Source organism: Colletotrichum godetiae (assembly GCF_030913485.1).
Source record: "Colletotrichum godetiae strain CBS 193.32 chromosome Unknown BDP55scaffold_28, whole genome shotgun sequence".
Taxonomy (NCBI): Eukaryota; Fungi; Ascomycota; class Sordariomycetes; order Glomerellales; family Glomerellaceae; genus Colletotrichum; species Colletotrichum godetiae.
In genome coordinates this window covers 47,478-62,178 of record NW_026851276.1, presented here as the reverse complement: position 1 = coordinate 62,178, position 14,701 = coordinate 47,478, and the positions used below count along the sequence as shown (strand labels likewise).

The 14,701-nt window shown below is 51.0% G+C and overlaps 6 protein-coding genes across 6 annotated transcripts; 1 reads left to right on the top strand and 5 right to left on the bottom strand.

Moving 5' to 3' along the window:
* Window positions 1-467: 467 nt before the first annotated feature.
* On the bottom strand, window positions 468-1,464 carry BDP55DRAFT_585176 (nucleoside-diphosphate-sugar epimerase family protein; the record flags this gene model as incomplete). The annotated part of the gene is made up of 1 exon (XM_060570868.1): window positions 468-1,464. One exon carries the CDS (start codon window positions 1,462-1,464, stop codon window positions 544-546), a length of 921 nt encoding a protein of 306 aa, XP_060427868.1. The 3' UTR covers window positions 468-543.
* Window positions 1,465-2,131: 667 nt separating this feature from the next.
* Window positions 2,132-2,573, bottom strand: BDP55DRAFT_730025 (uncharacterized protein; the record flags this gene model as incomplete). Its single annotated transcript, XM_060579642.1, has 2 exons — window positions 2,132-2,257; window positions 2,334-2,573. 2 exons carry the CDS (start codon window positions 2,571-2,573, stop codon window positions 2,132-2,134), a joined length of 366 nt encoding a protein of 121 aa, XP_060427867.1.
* Window positions 2,574-3,375: 802 nt separating this feature from the next.
* Window positions 3,376-5,433, bottom strand: BDP55DRAFT_668383 (major facilitator superfamily domain-containing protein). The gene is made up of 5 exons (XM_060575226.1): window positions 5,114-5,433; window positions 4,811-5,041; window positions 4,665-4,757; window positions 3,622-4,605; window positions 3,376-3,506 (listed from the first exon to the last, which is right to left on the bottom strand). Exons 1-4 carry the CDS (start codon window positions 5,166-5,168, stop codon window positions 3,698-3,700), a joined length of 1,287 nt encoding a protein of 428 aa, XP_060427866.1. The 5' UTR covers window positions 5,169-5,433; the 3' UTR covers window positions 3,376-3,506; window positions 3,622-3,697.
* A 1,156-nt stretch (window positions 5,434-6,589) lies between these two features.
* BDP55DRAFT_633476 (uncharacterized protein) lies at window positions 6,590-7,039 on the top strand (the record flags this gene model as incomplete). The annotated part of the gene is made up of 1 exon (XM_060572556.1): window positions 6,590-7,039. One exon carries the CDS (start codon window positions 6,590-6,592, stop codon window positions 7,037-7,039), a length of 450 nt encoding a protein of 149 aa, XP_060427865.1.
* A 1,241-nt stretch (window positions 7,040-8,280) lies between these two features.
* BDP55DRAFT_668380 (GDSL-like Lipase/Acylhydrolase) lies at window positions 8,281-9,185 on the bottom strand. Its single transcript, XM_060575225.1, has one exon. The coding sequence runs from the start codon at window positions 9,136-9,138 to the stop codon at window positions 8,461-8,463; it is 678 nt and encodes a 225-aa protein (XP_060427864.1). The 5' UTR covers window positions 9,139-9,185; the 3' UTR covers window positions 8,281-8,460.
* Window positions 9,186-11,816: 2,631 nt separating this feature from the next.
* On the bottom strand, window positions 11,817-13,708 carry BDP55DRAFT_192827 (Alpha/Beta hydrolase protein). The gene is made up of 2 exons (XM_060565889.1): window positions 13,677-13,708; window positions 11,817-13,594 (listed from the first exon to the last, which is right to left on the bottom strand). Exon 2 carries the CDS (start codon window positions 13,406-13,408, stop codon window positions 12,128-12,130), a length of 1,281 nt encoding a protein of 426 aa, XP_060427863.1. The 5' UTR covers window positions 13,409-13,594; window positions 13,677-13,708; the 3' UTR covers window positions 11,817-12,127.
* Between the last annotated feature and the right edge of the window lie 993 nt (window positions 13,709-14,701).

The following is a 14,701-nucleotide window of genomic DNA, read 5'->3' as shown; positions in this document are numbered from 1 at the left end:
GTCCTAAATTGTTGTGTGCACGGAGTTGTTGACGGCTTTTCGGATCAGTCATCATCTCCGTTGGGCAACTTATCAACTATATCGCTTTTCTTGCATTACCCATTAGGAAAAGGTTGAGGTATGATTGAGAACCCCAGAGTTGTACTTCCGCGCGGGTCGGATATATGCAAGGTTGAGGCAGGGGCTCGCAAGCTCGCATTAGCTGCAATCGGCCCATCTCGCCGGCAGATCATCCTGGGCTCGATTGAGTTGCCTGATGTGTGCAGGTGACGTCATGGGACAAGATGTTCTTGTGGGTGTTCAAGGTTGGCGTGTAGCTGTCGATTTTACTGGTCTTTGATGTTGCATTGGAACTTTGCTGCTTTCTGTAAACTGCTGAAGGATGTGATGTATCACATCAACTCAAATAAGACTCAGTTGCTGCGTTTAGGGATAGATACCTTTCTTCCGCTTTCATTCTATCATAAGGCTATCTCAGAGCTGTTGCACAAAAATTACGAAACAACATAGTTCCTTCCTGAGTCCCAAGTGCCTGGACAATCATCACTTCTTTACAAAGGCAGTCTCCTTCAACCAAGCTTCCATAGTCAGGATGTTCGGATGGACTTTCTTGGCTTGTGATACGTTCGCCTTGTAGCCATCATCCTTAAACCAGTTGACCATGACACCAATTTCAGAGACTCCATGCTTCAAAGCTTTGCCGAGGAATCCAAACGTGGTTCCGACGGGTGCGCCAGCCGCCTTCTCGAATGTCTGATTCATTTGTGAGAAGGTAAGCTCATCACCCGCCAGCCCGACAGCTTTGTTGTTCCAGGCAGCCGGATCATGGAACGCCTCAGCCGCGAAGAAACCAATGTCCTTGGTGGCGATCCACTGCAGAGGCTTCTCCTTCAAGGTGTCGCGGAGCATGGTGAAGAACACCTTGCCGAAGAAGCCTGGCATGAGATTGTCCATGAAAATGACGGGCCGAAGGATCGTCCAGCCCATGTCCGTTTTACTGTTGGCGACGCTGTCACGGAGGTGGTGTTCGATTTGATGCTTTGTGATGAAGTGCGGTACCGGTGTAGGGTTGCTCCAAGACCGTTCGTCGCCACCTCGCTCGACGCTGCTGTAGACGAAGTGCCGCACCCCTGCCTTGATGGACTCATCAATCAGCGCCTTTCCTTGTCTCGTCTCACTGTCCGATTTCTGGTCGCCCATTGCTTGAACGGAATATACACCCCATAGCGGAACAGCTCCAGCCGCTGCCTTTGCTGAGGTAAACAGAGCCGGGGTCGCATTGAGATCACCCTCAACAAGTTTGATGTTCGATGATTTAGCTGCCAGACGTTTGGCAGATGGCGATTGAGCGTTTCTCGTTACAGCAAGAAGCAGAAAGTCCGATGGTTGTCTGGCTAGGAGAGCACTGACAACGGCACCGCCTTGTTTGCCTGTGGCGCCAGTGATGAGAATTGCGCGCGACATGTTGGTCGGAATCGGCTGGGCAAGTTTGAATGGAAAGTCACCGTAGAACTTCGGTTTACGTGAAAATGTAGATTAGGGACGTAGATTGAGTACTTGTCTCTCGATGATCAGAAACAAAATTTCAGGAGACAAATCATCTATGGAGAGCACGTCTCTTTTAGTACTCATTCTCAGGGACGGTGCAGTCTGAAAGAAATTTCCATCATCCAAGCCTCGGAAGTCATTCCACCTATGATTGATAAGTGGAAAACTCGATTACTAACTTGCATTCTTCAATAACCCTTTCCGGGCCCGTCGCCGTCTCGGGCCTACCACAATTCGGACCTCATCGGAGGCCGGCGCAGGCTCGAGACGACGACGATTGACCCACAACAGCGTCTGCGCATTCGGCCAGTCTGGCCACTGATCATGGCCTTCGCTCGCACTTTGCTGACGAAATTTGGCCGTTCTCACAATTTGCACCGCTTATTTCGAGTCATTGAACGGCATATTCATACTTAGTCCAAGTTTTGTTCCTTTCAGGCAAGGCTTCCGCTAATAAAACGAGGCACTCATGAGTTACTTCAAAGTAACCATCATTTCACACTCAATAGGCACGTCAAATCGGCTTGAATAGCTGCAAAAGGACAATTGCTCGCTTGATATTCAGTCTCTAGGAACAAGTTGCTTAGTTTTCCGTGCAAGAAGAAGGCCATCCTGACTCATCAACGGCCCCTTGCGCCGAGCAGAAGTAGTACGTATCCTTTGCCTTGTCGTAAGCGAAGTAGATGCTTCCCTTGCCAGAGACGCCGCCCTGTGGAAAGATTCGGGTTAGCACATGGAATTTTCTAGACTTGAAGCCGCGGAAATTGTCTTGGCATGTGACTTACTCCGTAGAATGGTACGCCAGAGAGGTTGACGCATTTGCCAGAGGCAACGTTGGCAGCAGAGTCATCCATCTTGTTTCCGTTGGGGCCCTTCACGGCATCCTGGGCCTCAATCTTTGATATGGTGGCAGTTCCTTTGCCGCCATCGCCAGTCTTGCAAGTTAAGCTGGTGGGGAAATCCTCGAACTTCTGGGCGGAGGCGACGGCGCCAAGGGCGAGGATGAGAACGTTGCGGGCGTGCATTTTTGGTGAGTGGTTAAAGATGCGAGTTGATCGATTGAGAACGATTTCGGGTATCAAATGGAAAGAGATGCAGTGGCAATGTTGATGTAGAATGTAGAGACTGTAGAGAAGCGATTGATTTGTTGCGTCAAAGAGTGCGATGAAGAAAAAGGTAGGAGTTGATCAGAAAAGAGAGCCGAGAGAGCGCAACTTATACTCGAGAAATCTGAGTTTGAAATACCTACTCATTATCATCATGGGAGGTTGACTGATCAAAGGACTCGCCGATTAGTCTGCGACAACCCCTTGCAGTGCCAGCTTGCCGGCCTTGAGCCTTGGAATGGAGTCCGTCTTCCACAAAAGCGACAGATGCTGGCAAGGGAATACTACACAGCCGCGCGCGCAAGTAATATCGGCGTCAAACTATGTTAACTGCCGCTTCTCCCTATGATGAGTTGTGGGGGCCTGGCCTAGTCGTAAGGCGAGCATTGCCCTATTCATCGGAAGATGCGGAGGTGACCGCTATCAGGTGGTGTATTTTAGGGTAAGCTATGGTATTAAAGTTCTTAATGGCCGTTTAGTGTAAATAGAATTCGCTTGGTCAGCTCGGTTCTGTTGCCGACGTCGCCTTTTCTGAAACAGTGCTTCGAGTACACGACTCGAGCTGGTTAGTGTCGCCAACAATCGCCTTTTTCGAGGGACTCAGCCCCTGATAATTGACGACACGGCTCATGATGAGTTCTCCCTTTGAGGCAGACTGATTATTCACGACAATGATCTTCAACTTGATTCAAATTGCGTTGGCCTCACAAGATTATGCCAGTGGGATGACAGGCCTGGTATCATCTAATAAAGATCATCAACAGGTATCAGGACAATCTTTCATTTGAAAAAATCTCGGTTGTAAACTTACGCAGGAGTTGGACGATTTTCCATGGTGTACCAATGCTTCATCTACAACTGACCTGTCAGCCTGCTATTTCTCTATCATATCTGATCTCCCTTCCCTGAAACACACATTGACAGCAAACACTCGAATAAATAAAAACCCCCATCCAAGGGATCTTACAGTTGGTCGCCAAGTGTCCTATCCTGATCGACTGATACTCGAAGGCCTCGAACAGTGAACTGATTCCCACTCGAGTTTAGAACAAAATTCTTGGATTCCATCCACCAGCTACACCTCTTGCAACGGCAAAAGCGAAAAACGACAAGATGTAAAGGCCACCCGCGAAAAGTATAAGGCCATCGTAAGTGCCGCCTGACCATTGCAGGATAGCTCCAGCAAACGGCACACCGACGAGGGCACCAAAACTGCAGACAAAGAACGCCGTGCCGCTCCTTTTCCCATAGTCTTCTATTCTGCAAACCTGTCCAATGCAGACGGGCGTCAAGCTGATGGCAGCTCCGGACCAAAAGCCAAACATAACCGCAAAGGCGGTCGTAGCAGCTTCGCCGCCACCAGCTGTCATCCAGAGTGCAAAGATGAATGTCGAGCATACCAAGGCGGTAACGCACGTGACGTTAAAGGGACCGAATCGGTCTGCGACGTAACCCGGTAGAGCACGTCCTGGGATCGCCCCGGCGTTGAGTAGAGCACTCAGGAGGAGAGACTTCTGGAGATCAATACCCTCGTGGATAGCGTACGAGCAAATGTAGGTGTAAGGGATGAAGACTGCAAACTCAATCAGGAATACGGCCAACGTGGCGAGACCGAATTTTGTCTCTTTCAACGCTTTGAGGTCGATTGCGCCACTGGATGTCTTGCTTGGTGGAAGTCTCTTCTTCAAGAGCGTGCATGCCAAAACAGACGCGGCAGCACATATAAATCCAACAGTCCTGATGGCCCACGGGAAGCCCACCTTGGGAGCCATGTAAAGAATGATGAGAGGGAAGACAACGCCGCCCACACCCCCAGCCGTGCAGGCTATCCCGGTAGCAAGAGCGCGACGTTCCGAGAACCAGTGCCCGATTGCAGCGATGCTCGGATTGAAAAGCAGCGAAGCTGACACACCGCCGAGGACACCAAAGGTGAGCAAGAACTGGTAGAACTCTGAAAAAGATTTAAGTTTCAACTTTTGGGCTTTGAGGGGGGAAGTCCGTTGCCATTACCTTTGCAGAGACTCATCAACATTAAAGACGCCACAACCCCTACGCATCCAGGTACCATCAGGAACCTCACATCATGAGCGTCAAATATGGGACCTTGTAGGATTGTCAGCTTGAGCCTCTTAAGCTGGTTCAGACGTCTCTCATACCAACTTGAGCACCGCAAAAGTAGAGGAAGAAGGCGTAAGTGCTGAAAACCCAGCCAATTGTTGATTCTGGAAGACCATGAAGTTCGTTTTGTGAAACCCAGGCCTGAAGAACTGCAAGAGTGTTGAGCAGGCCCATGGAGGGTATCATGGCGCACCATGCACCGGCTACAACAAGCCATGCGTCTTTGCCGCCCTCAGGGTACTTGTGGGACTCTTGGGCTACGTCCAGAGCTGTCAAGGTTCTCAGGTTAGCAAATAATATTTTCGTGATACGAGCGTGGGAACGGGCTGTCAAAAGCATACTTTCCACAGGCTGCGCCTGTTCAAGCGAGTCGGGTTCCTGGCTTGCGATTTGCATCCTGAAGGTTCTGACGGATGATATCGCGGGTGATGAGAAAATTCTTCCACCTGTCGCTGTGGACGATCTCAAGCCGGCTTTTCAAGGAGTTGATATGTCGCACATCAAGTATGAGCCTAAGGCTTCTATAGTCGAGTTATTTTCAAGACACAAATCGACATCTGCAGGGCGAAGATTTCCGGCCAATCAAAGTCAGCGTTGACACAAAATCGCCCACCCGAGATCTTGTGCCGGGAAGTTGATACACAAAAACGGTGAAGCGGGAGAAAACATCCGGCGCCTATGTGGAGCTCAGCTGCATCGGGAGGACTAAAGCCGGATGGCGTGGTCCCCACCAACTCAACCTCTACTCTTCGAGTACCCAGAGCTTACAAATGCAGGCTCAACAGTGTAGGGGTTTTCTTGACTCTCAACTTCGAACAAATAGGATTCCGGACAGGCACATAGGTTGCAAGGAGAACGAAGTCCCCAGCTACTCAGAGCACGATAGAGATGTATGCTAGCAGACAATCATACAATGTCGAGGGACCCTAGTTAGCTAGTGACTTCATGGTCTTAGTGTCGTAGGGTATATGTAGCGGTCATTACTACCCGCAACTAACGGCGTCCTTTTTGCGACACTTGGTCTAATGCTACAATAGTGGATTTGAGAGACGTTGAATTTTCTTTAAGCCTAAGAAGGACCTTGGATTGAAGTATAGAACATTGGGTTGTAGCGGCAATGGCGTATACATTCTGAAAGAAGTTGACATCTCCCTAGTTCCGATAACTCGAGAAGGCACATGTTCATATTTCATGCTGAACGCTCCTAGCTTTTAGGCATGGGCTCCGTGATTGACTACTTTGTATTACCATCTCTTTATCACACGCACACACACACGCTCGCTGTGCCGTCAGTATGTGTGAGCCAATTTGTATACTTAAGAGAAAGAAAGAGGATAATTCAAATAACAAATAGGGAGGAGAATGGCGAAATTCCATCGCCTTTTACCTAGTCAGATCGGCCAATTAGCAATGCTCGTCGATGAAATGGCTACTGTCGATTCCCCGTATAATCGAATCCCAGCTCATACGCGAGTTAGAGGGCATCCTCGCATTCCAATTCCATGTGAACCTTTACCGGGTTTTTTGAGTTCTACGAGGCGTTAGTTACGTTTGACGAAGGTTTCCGCGAAAAGAGGAAACGACGAACTTTGTGGAGATTTAGACCATAAGGGTCTATAGCCACTTATAATAGATCTAGCCTTAGATCAACCTTCCAGAGATATATTGATACAATCATACAACTTTCTCTCTCTGTGCTTCAACCTTTCACAAGACGAGCTGCTCAACCACACCTCAATTTAACTCTCCATACCACACATCGGTACATAGTCAAAGCCGCAATACATCTAAAACACACAACAAACGTAGCTACCATAATGTCAACCTACACTTCCCCCAATTACCCACCCGCCGAGTCTTATCCCTTCGGCGGAAATGGCGTCCACCGACGTCTCATGGACAGCCGCAGCTGGAATCTTCTTCTCAACGAGTCACAGACGAACACCCCCCGCAAAGCAATTTCAATTATGACTCTCATCTGCCTTAGCACCATAATGGGATTCATTTCGGCAGTTGCTATCATCCTGGGATTATACTACTACTACGCTGTCCACCATGTCATTGTCCCTTGGGACGTCATTGACTATTATGGGATTACTTGGTCTATCCGCAACAAGCTGATTTGGCTCGACGCACACGACATGTTCTTTTGGTTGATCTTTATGCTGATATGGACACTGTCGACGTCGCTCATGTATCGGGTGTTCTTGTATGTCAGGTTCACTCCCTTTCGTGAGGCGAAGCACAAGGGGCGTCAAGATTGGTGATGAGATAAAAGTCTGCGACCAGTCTCATTGGAGTTCTGCGATCGTTACAGCTGTCCGGGCCACTTCAATTCATCGTGTCAGCTGGACACCGTTCAACCTTGAGGTTCGATCTCAACCCTTACCACCTACGAGTGCTTTGAACGTTATCGGGCTCGCTTCACATCTCGAGTCTCCGGCACCTTTGCAACAAAGCAGTCTGTCATCATCAATAACAGAGGTTGTTGGCATCGTCCGTCACAAAGTTTTGGGGGGACACATGAAAGAGTTGATGATCATGGATGGCTCATGAGACCGGACCAGTCGATTGATTCCCCTTGAGGAACGTACAGCTCGATATTGATAGAAGAGAGTATATGACACCGAGAGCAACAAGGAGTCTCTGAAGGAAGTGCAAGGTATCGATATAGAGGTAGTTTCACGCGCAAGGTAGTCAACACGCGATCGAACATCACTGTCGCCTTCGACCATGATCTTTTCTACGCTGTGCAACGGGATGGATACCTCAGTTACATGTTATTAGGTAAATGGAAAATATTGAAAGAGGTCACACCCCCTGTGCTGAACTGGGGGCTACATCTCTGGTGCATATGCTGGAATTCGAACTCGGGTACTAGTAGCCCGTCGTCGAGTAGGCTGTTAGCGTAATTGATTGTTAATCATGAACCATTCCACCATCCACGCCACAGTCTAACCTGACCCCCGAATCAGAGGGCGCATGCTGTGCTGGTGACAGAATTGAGACTGGGGGGCGGGGGGGTTATGTACCTTCCCGTCTCATGGTCACATGCGGAGGGTACAGTCTGGACCGCTTGCTCCTTCCAACTCCTTCCAAGCCATTCCGGGTAGCTTTTCATTTTCGAAAGTCATGTCCCAAGTCCGAGTCTTCTCTTTCAGGAATTCCTTTTCCATGCTTTTCTTGCCAGTCTCATTTTATCGCGCGGCCTTTGAATGGATCCTGGATAGAGCTTACGCTAGTGGTACAGCAGGCTTGTTTCTATCTTTCTTATGCAATCCGATTGGGCTTCCCCCCCCTTGGGAATCTAATCACTTTCTCAACGTCTACAGGTACGTTGTAGTACATGTATTGAATTCATACTCACCAGCTGCAAAAGCTTCACACTGGGGCAAGGAACAAAGAGTTTCAGGTCTTTCGGCATGGATAATGGATTGAAAGGATTGTCGAGAACATAGAGCATTGGACAAAGTATTTGAAAGATATGAAGGCTTGTTGAATATTTACAGCTCGTTTTGCCTATTTACAGAGCCTTAGCTTATTTTTTTGAAACATATACAGTGAATTTCGAACCGTCAAGTCATCAGAGACCAAGCTCTTCAACGAGACGACCACATTACTCCCCCATACCACACGTGCCACCACCGCAACCTCCCCTTATCCTCGCATGTGAATTTCGGTCTGCCGACTAGTAGACGGTCTTGATGGGTGTCTTGACGTGGGCAGCGAGGCTGGTGGTGCCGTTCATCTTCTGGTAGATGGCCTGGACGAAAGCCTGGGAGCTGAGGTCGGCACCAGCCGCGCTGGTGTGTGTGTTGTCCTTGATGTACAGGGCCTTGACGGCAGACGATCCAAGCTTGAGGTACATGTTGCTGACGGCCTGGTGGTGGTCGACGAAAGTGACGGCCGGGTCGTTGATGGTCGCGGCGGCCTTCTTCTGCATGGCGACGAAGCGGGACGGGGTGCCGACCCAAGTGCCAGTGGCCCACTGGTTCTTGGGCGTCTGCGAGCTGAGGATGACGGTGGCACCCTTGGCGGTCATGAGCTTGGCGGCCTGGATGACGTAAAAGACGTAGGTGTAGACGGTCTCGCCCGTCACGTCAGAGATGCACGTCTCGGTGCCCTCACCGCCGCAGACGGAGCGGCCATTGTCGTTGGAGCGCGGAGAGCCGACGTCGTTGTGGCCAAACTCGATGACGACGATGTCGCCGGCCTTGACCTCGTTGGCGACGTTTTGGAAGCGGCCCTCGTTCCAGAAGGAACGGGATGAGCGGCCGCCGATGGCACGGTTGACGACGGCGATGTTGAGGTACTTTGAGACATACTGGCCCCAGCCATCCATCTGGGAGTCACTGCTCCTGGCCATGGTGCTGTCGCCGCAGAGGTAGAGGGTAGGGGCGCGGGCCGCGAGCTCGGCAGGCTCGGGAGAGGCGGCGGGAGCGGCGGAGGTGAGGGCGCTCAGCGCCAAGGAGGCGAGAAGAGAAGTGAACTTCATGATGTTGATGGCTGTGATGTACTAAGAGGTATCTTAAGAAGCAAAAACAAGACGGCAGAGCAAAGACAGAGAGGCTGAGGTATCAAAGAACATGTCCTTAACAACTGGGAACAACCCGCGCTCTACTTATGGGAACCTGGAGCCAAAGTCTCTCAACATTAACATCTACCTGTCCGGTAATGAGCCACAAAGGCAGTGGAAGTCGAGGTTCCACTCCGCTCGGCCGAGACTCCCAAGTTCGTATCTTTTATACTTGCCAAGAAGCCCAAGAGAAGCAAATGCTATTGTTCCGCCAGTCGGGATACCTGCAAGACGAACTAAAGGGTTAGTCAATCTACAGCGTAGTTGTGCCGATGCGACATTGGAAAGTCTTGGGCTTGTCAGCTCAACTTTACTTGAGACTATGCAGCATCCCCGGCTGGACCGAATGGCAAGGGGGGTCCTCGCCGCTCTCCTGCAAACGCCGGATCTGTCTGCCCCCTTTCGGAGGATTCCATCGGTTAAGATTATTAAAGAACCTCCGTCCATTGTTTTGAATCGAGTGCGAAAGTATGCTTCTTTGCTAGCGAGGCCGGGGTTCATGAGTTTATTCCTCTTAGGCCCTTGTGCCCGAGTCTCCGAGTGGCTACCACACGTGCACCCTAGCGGCTTGGCCCGTTGCATCGGTCCCCGGCAGACCAGGCAACTTCCCTCTTGAATGACCGCGTCGGACGAGTGTCAATGGTCCGCCTAAGGGAGCTGCGGGGAACTGCCGATCCTTGACTGAAATTGGCTCCGAGTTGGGACGAACCAGCAGTTGTTCGGCTGATGTTTGGTGCGAGACACTCAATTAATCACGTCAACTGACTTGAGACCGCCATAATTTAAAGGCGAAGTGCTGGCTACTTCTGTCAAGGCTCTTCGCTTGGCATTAATCAAAGGTCATGTAAGCATAAAGCATAGACAGAGTGTTGGGGGGCTTGGCTAGTTATTAGCTTATTAGTGAAAGTTGAGTCGCGGGTTTGAGCAGTCCCGTCCGCTTACACATGTATCTGGCTCTTGGTACCAATAGGCTGACCAACCCAGCGCCGATGCACAAGGCAAACCACTCTTGTGAGGAGACGGATCAGATTCAGTACAAGATTGAAAGGTAGCTGAGTTTCCGGTATTGATGTGAACACAAATATCTACACAAAGTGCCCTTGGGTTGTTTATGTGCAATCGTTTCAGAGAGTGAGCTTTGAGACCTTCTTAGACGTATGGCCACATTTGGAACATTTAAAGCTACCGCTTGAATTTTAGTCTATACATACTGGCAACTGTTTGGGGGAGTACCTAGTTTTTAATCTTCCTCGGAACTGTGAAATGATCATTAGGAGAATATCAAAAATCCGGTCGGTATTAAATATTAGTCACTGTTTACACGTAGATTTGCCTTCAGTCATGTGCGGTATGGAATAAGAATCAGTTAAATTGTCCCATGTAAAAGTCAATACACTCTCAGTATCGAAGTTACGTCCGCTGAATTCCGCAAGATCAATTTGAGATCTCAAAAGCATAAAAGCAGTTATCTTTGCAATCGTTGGCAATTCCATCTCTCTCGAGGAACATCATATCAACAACCCACCAATAAGCTGTGAAAGGCCTACATATGAATGGGGTCAACATTGACGGCCAGCACATCTTCCTGCTAGACGTACGCTCAACGGGCTGATATGGGCCACGGAAGACACGCAACCGCAGTTCCTTAACTTGTAGCTCAGTTGCACTCAAGGTCTTGAGACCCAAGGGCGTCGGGACCCCAGCCCATCTCACCACGCGGGCTATTCAGATTTCAGAACATGCGTCAAGATGGAACGGGTAGCTTGGTTTCATCAAACAAAATTTGATGAACCCCTTGACTGTTACCTACAGAGCTGTAGATGCATTGAGTGATTGCAGCCTCTATCAGGTCAAGGCCAGGAACTATAGGAAAATGAATGTAAGTGTTCAAAGTCATGATCCTCCAGGCTTGCGCTGGTACCAGGCCGTATCAATCCGACCATCGCCCCTCCCTCCCCGAGGCACAGCGTCCCCGTGAACGTAGATTCATCCCAACCTACACAATACACACAGGAAGAAAGCCTACATATACCCTCTCACCTCCCTCCCCAGTCACAAGCCAGGAGGCGCCCGTCTAGGTCGACGGGTCAGGTCAAACTGGCTGAGTGGTGGAGTGGTCTATCGTCAACAATCAATCAAATCACGCCCAACAGCCTACTCGACGACAGGCTACGAGTTCCGAGTTCGAATCCCAGTACGAGCACCGAGAGAAGTAGTCCCACCGGGGGCGAACTCTTTTTTTCTCTCTCCCTCCTTCATCTATTGAGAGTCAAAACGCCTTCAGATGTATTATTATCGGCGTTGAGAATGAAAAAAAAGCGAAGTAAGTGCATCACGCTTATACCAAGACACCTCACTGCCTTCGCCCTATCACTTGGGCCTCATTAGAAGTAAGACCGGATAGCTCTTACGTCCAGGCAAATCAAGACTACGACGAAGAGAGTCTCAGTGATCTCAGCACCTAACACATTTACTAGTGTTGACTATCTTAGATTGGTAAAAGGGGACGGCAAACGCTTACGCCAGCTAATCTAACATCAGGTTCGGAGACGTGAAGACATCGCGATCCGCGCCGAAGAGCCAGACACAACCGGCAAAGCTCACTGAAGACAGCTTGCTGCAATACCAGAGCCTCCAACCCCAGATCATCCCTACAAACGCTCCTCAAGTGTCAATCTCATCCAGTCCAAACCAACCACCTCCTCCTTCCCACTTCATACGTCCCCCCCGGCCTCCTTCCACGACCCCATCTCCCATCCCAAACCCCAAACGAACGCCATCAAATTCTCCTCAGCGCATCATTCCTCGCCTCTAAAGCCCTCCTAACCCACCCAATCCCAGGCGCACTCTCAAAGCCATGCGGCAACCCAGGCCACAAGTGAAACTCGACCTCCACCTCAGCCTCACAAAGCCTCCTCACAAAATCAACACATTCGTCCCGAAACAAATCCAACCCGCCCACATCAACATATGTCCTCGGCAGTCCCCTCAACTCCTCCACCGAAGCCCTACCGGGCGCAGCATACAGCGAGATCCCGGCCTCCGTCGCCGAGGGCCGCGGGTCCCCAGCTTTATCCCCCAATACAGCCCGCCACGCAAGCACGCTGTCATGCGCCTTCCACGATAACAAGGGGTATATCGCAGCCTTCTCGGGTACCGAGGTGCGGTCGTCGAGCATAGGGTACACGAGGACCTGCTTCCGCAACGGCGGCTGCAGGCTCTTATCCCTCGCCATCAACGTCGCGCCGGCAGCGAGCCCGCCGCCAGCTGAGTCGCCCATGATGACGATGTTGCCGTTATCGACGTTCCAACGCGCAGCGTGTTCAGACAGGTACTTCAGCCCGAGATACACGTCCTCAGCGCCGAGCCCATCAGGAAACTCAGGCGCAAGCCGATAATCGACCGCAAAGAACGGCATCCCCACCATCTCGACGAACCGCTTGATCTGAGGACTGAAGATATCCACATCGCACGAGACCATGCCGCCGCCGTGAACGTATACCACGGCGGCCAGGGGTTCGCGGCTGTCAATCATCTCCTGGGTGGCGAAGCGGTAGAGCCCGACTTCCTGTCCGTCGTGCGAGGTGAACGGGATCCGGGTCTCGAAGACGTTGTCCGGCGCCGGCTGCGCGCGGAGAACGGTGCGAAGCATAGGTTCCGAGAAGGCGCGGAGCTCAAAGACGTCTTTGAATGGCGCTGGCGGGGCGGGACCTCCTCCGCCACTGTCTCTGGCGGCGATGGCGGCTTGGTACTCTGGGTCGAATCGTAGTGCCATGGTTGCGGGGCGTTGCCTTGTTGCGTTGTTGTACTGATTGCAATGCGATGTTGAAGAAACGACAAGGCTCTCGTCGATAGTGCGAACTCTTGGAGGATAACTTGAGATGGGAACTGGCAAGATGATCGAAAAGGTGCGGCACGGAGGGCACGTCGCGGTTTTTACCACCAGAAGACGGGATATCCGATGTCGTGGAACTCGACGGGTGCCTGCCCGTAATCCCGAAAGGAGGGGTTCCAAAGCATCCTCCGCTTCTAATCTTGTTGCCTCGTTGCAGCCAAACATCCTCTCCCATGGGAGACATCGGGTACTAACATCGTGAGAATCGCACGGAGCTTTTATCTCGGTAGCATGGACGGTCTCTAAGAACGCCAGCAGCGGCCGCCTCAGTGTGGCCTGTTGCCTGGCAATTGTCCGGATACCGCCAACAAGGCCCAAAGATCTAAAAGTCCGCCATCATCTGTCCGGCAACTGGAAGGATCTCGTTCAGTTTAAGACATTGAAGCTTGATAATCATAGCCGACGCGACGGACGACCGCTTCTTCGCTCTTACCTCACTTTCCGAAACAATGAGGTTCACTCGACTCAGCTCGCGATAAATGAGTACCATCCCCGCTCAGTAGTTACAATCCTTCCGAATACCCAAGTCTCGGGACAACAACATGGCATGTAGGCACGAGCCGTTAGCAAAAACCATCTGGATTTGTAATCCAACATTATTGAAAATGAAGTGATGGGAGTCATTGCCGGGTGCCGGCCACGAGAAGGCTGTTTATCCAGCGGCATCTTTCCTGAAAGATCACCATGATGGGCTCACTAGAGCGACCTGTTCCTGAGCTTTCAGAAGGTTGGGAATGCAGCCTTAACTATTGTCCATTTCCGACTATCTTAGAATGGTTCGGGCAAGCTTTCCTGAGAAGTGTACGCGCGACTCAAATGTCGACGAGAGCCTACATTTTGCTTGACAGTAACGACGGCCTGAACACCGACAACCGCAACATCTACCAGTCTTGGTCGAGGCGCTCATTGCATTGACACCGTGCCAATGCTGGCTGCCAGTTCAACGGAGTTCATCGCGCACGTTGCCCGCCATGGCTCAGTTTCGTCATCCCTTCGTCGCGCATGGGTTTGCAAGCAGTCCTTGCTGCTTTCCATAGCGATCAAAGGTTTGCAAAACAAGATGAAGCATCGCGCAACGACGACAGCATCGTAGTAACCGTGGGGCCGATCGCCTAGCGACCGCCGACGTGCGACATCGCAGCGTTTAGACAAGGGCTTTCTCCTTCTTGCTTGCGCTTGCACCAGGATTCGGCTTCAACTATGAAGCGAATGGCGCCAATAGTCGAGCCTGAGAGAATTCCTATCACGAGCGTTCGGAGCACACGATGAGAGATGGCATCTTAACTAAGGGTAGTAGTGTTAGTGACAGAAAAAGTGCCGCAGCGCAGTGTGCGCGATCCATACTGCTGTATCGAAGAGTTCGTCGCAATCGGGGTCCTGAATCGTGGCATGCCCCATAACCCTTACCCTCCCGAGCCTTTGCGATGGGGAGATGCACTCCCGCTGCAGGTTGGTGGG

Bases quoted from the DNA above. Each gene is read 5' to 3' on its own strand.
- BDP55DRAFT_668383 (XM_060575226.1), bottom strand. From the start codon at position 5,168: ATGCAAATCGCAAGCCAGGAACCCGACTCGCTTGAACAGGCGCAGCCT. The intron at 4,758-4,810 runs GTATGAGAGACG...CAATCCTACAAG, and splicing joins CTTTTGCGGTGCTCAAGTTG to GTCCCATATTTGACGCTCAT. The intron at 4,606-4,664 runs GTAATGGCAACG...AATCTTTTTCAG, and splicing joins GTTGATGAGTCTCTGCAAAG to AGTTCTACCAGTTCTTGCTC.
- BDP55DRAFT_668380 (XM_060575225.1), bottom strand. From the start codon at position 9,138: ATGGCCAGGAGCAGTGACTCCCAGATGGATGGCTGGGGCCAGTATGTC.
- BDP55DRAFT_192827 (XM_060565889.1), bottom strand. From the start codon at position 13,408: ATGTTTGGCTGCAACGAGGCAACAAGATTAGAAGCGGAGGATGCTTTG.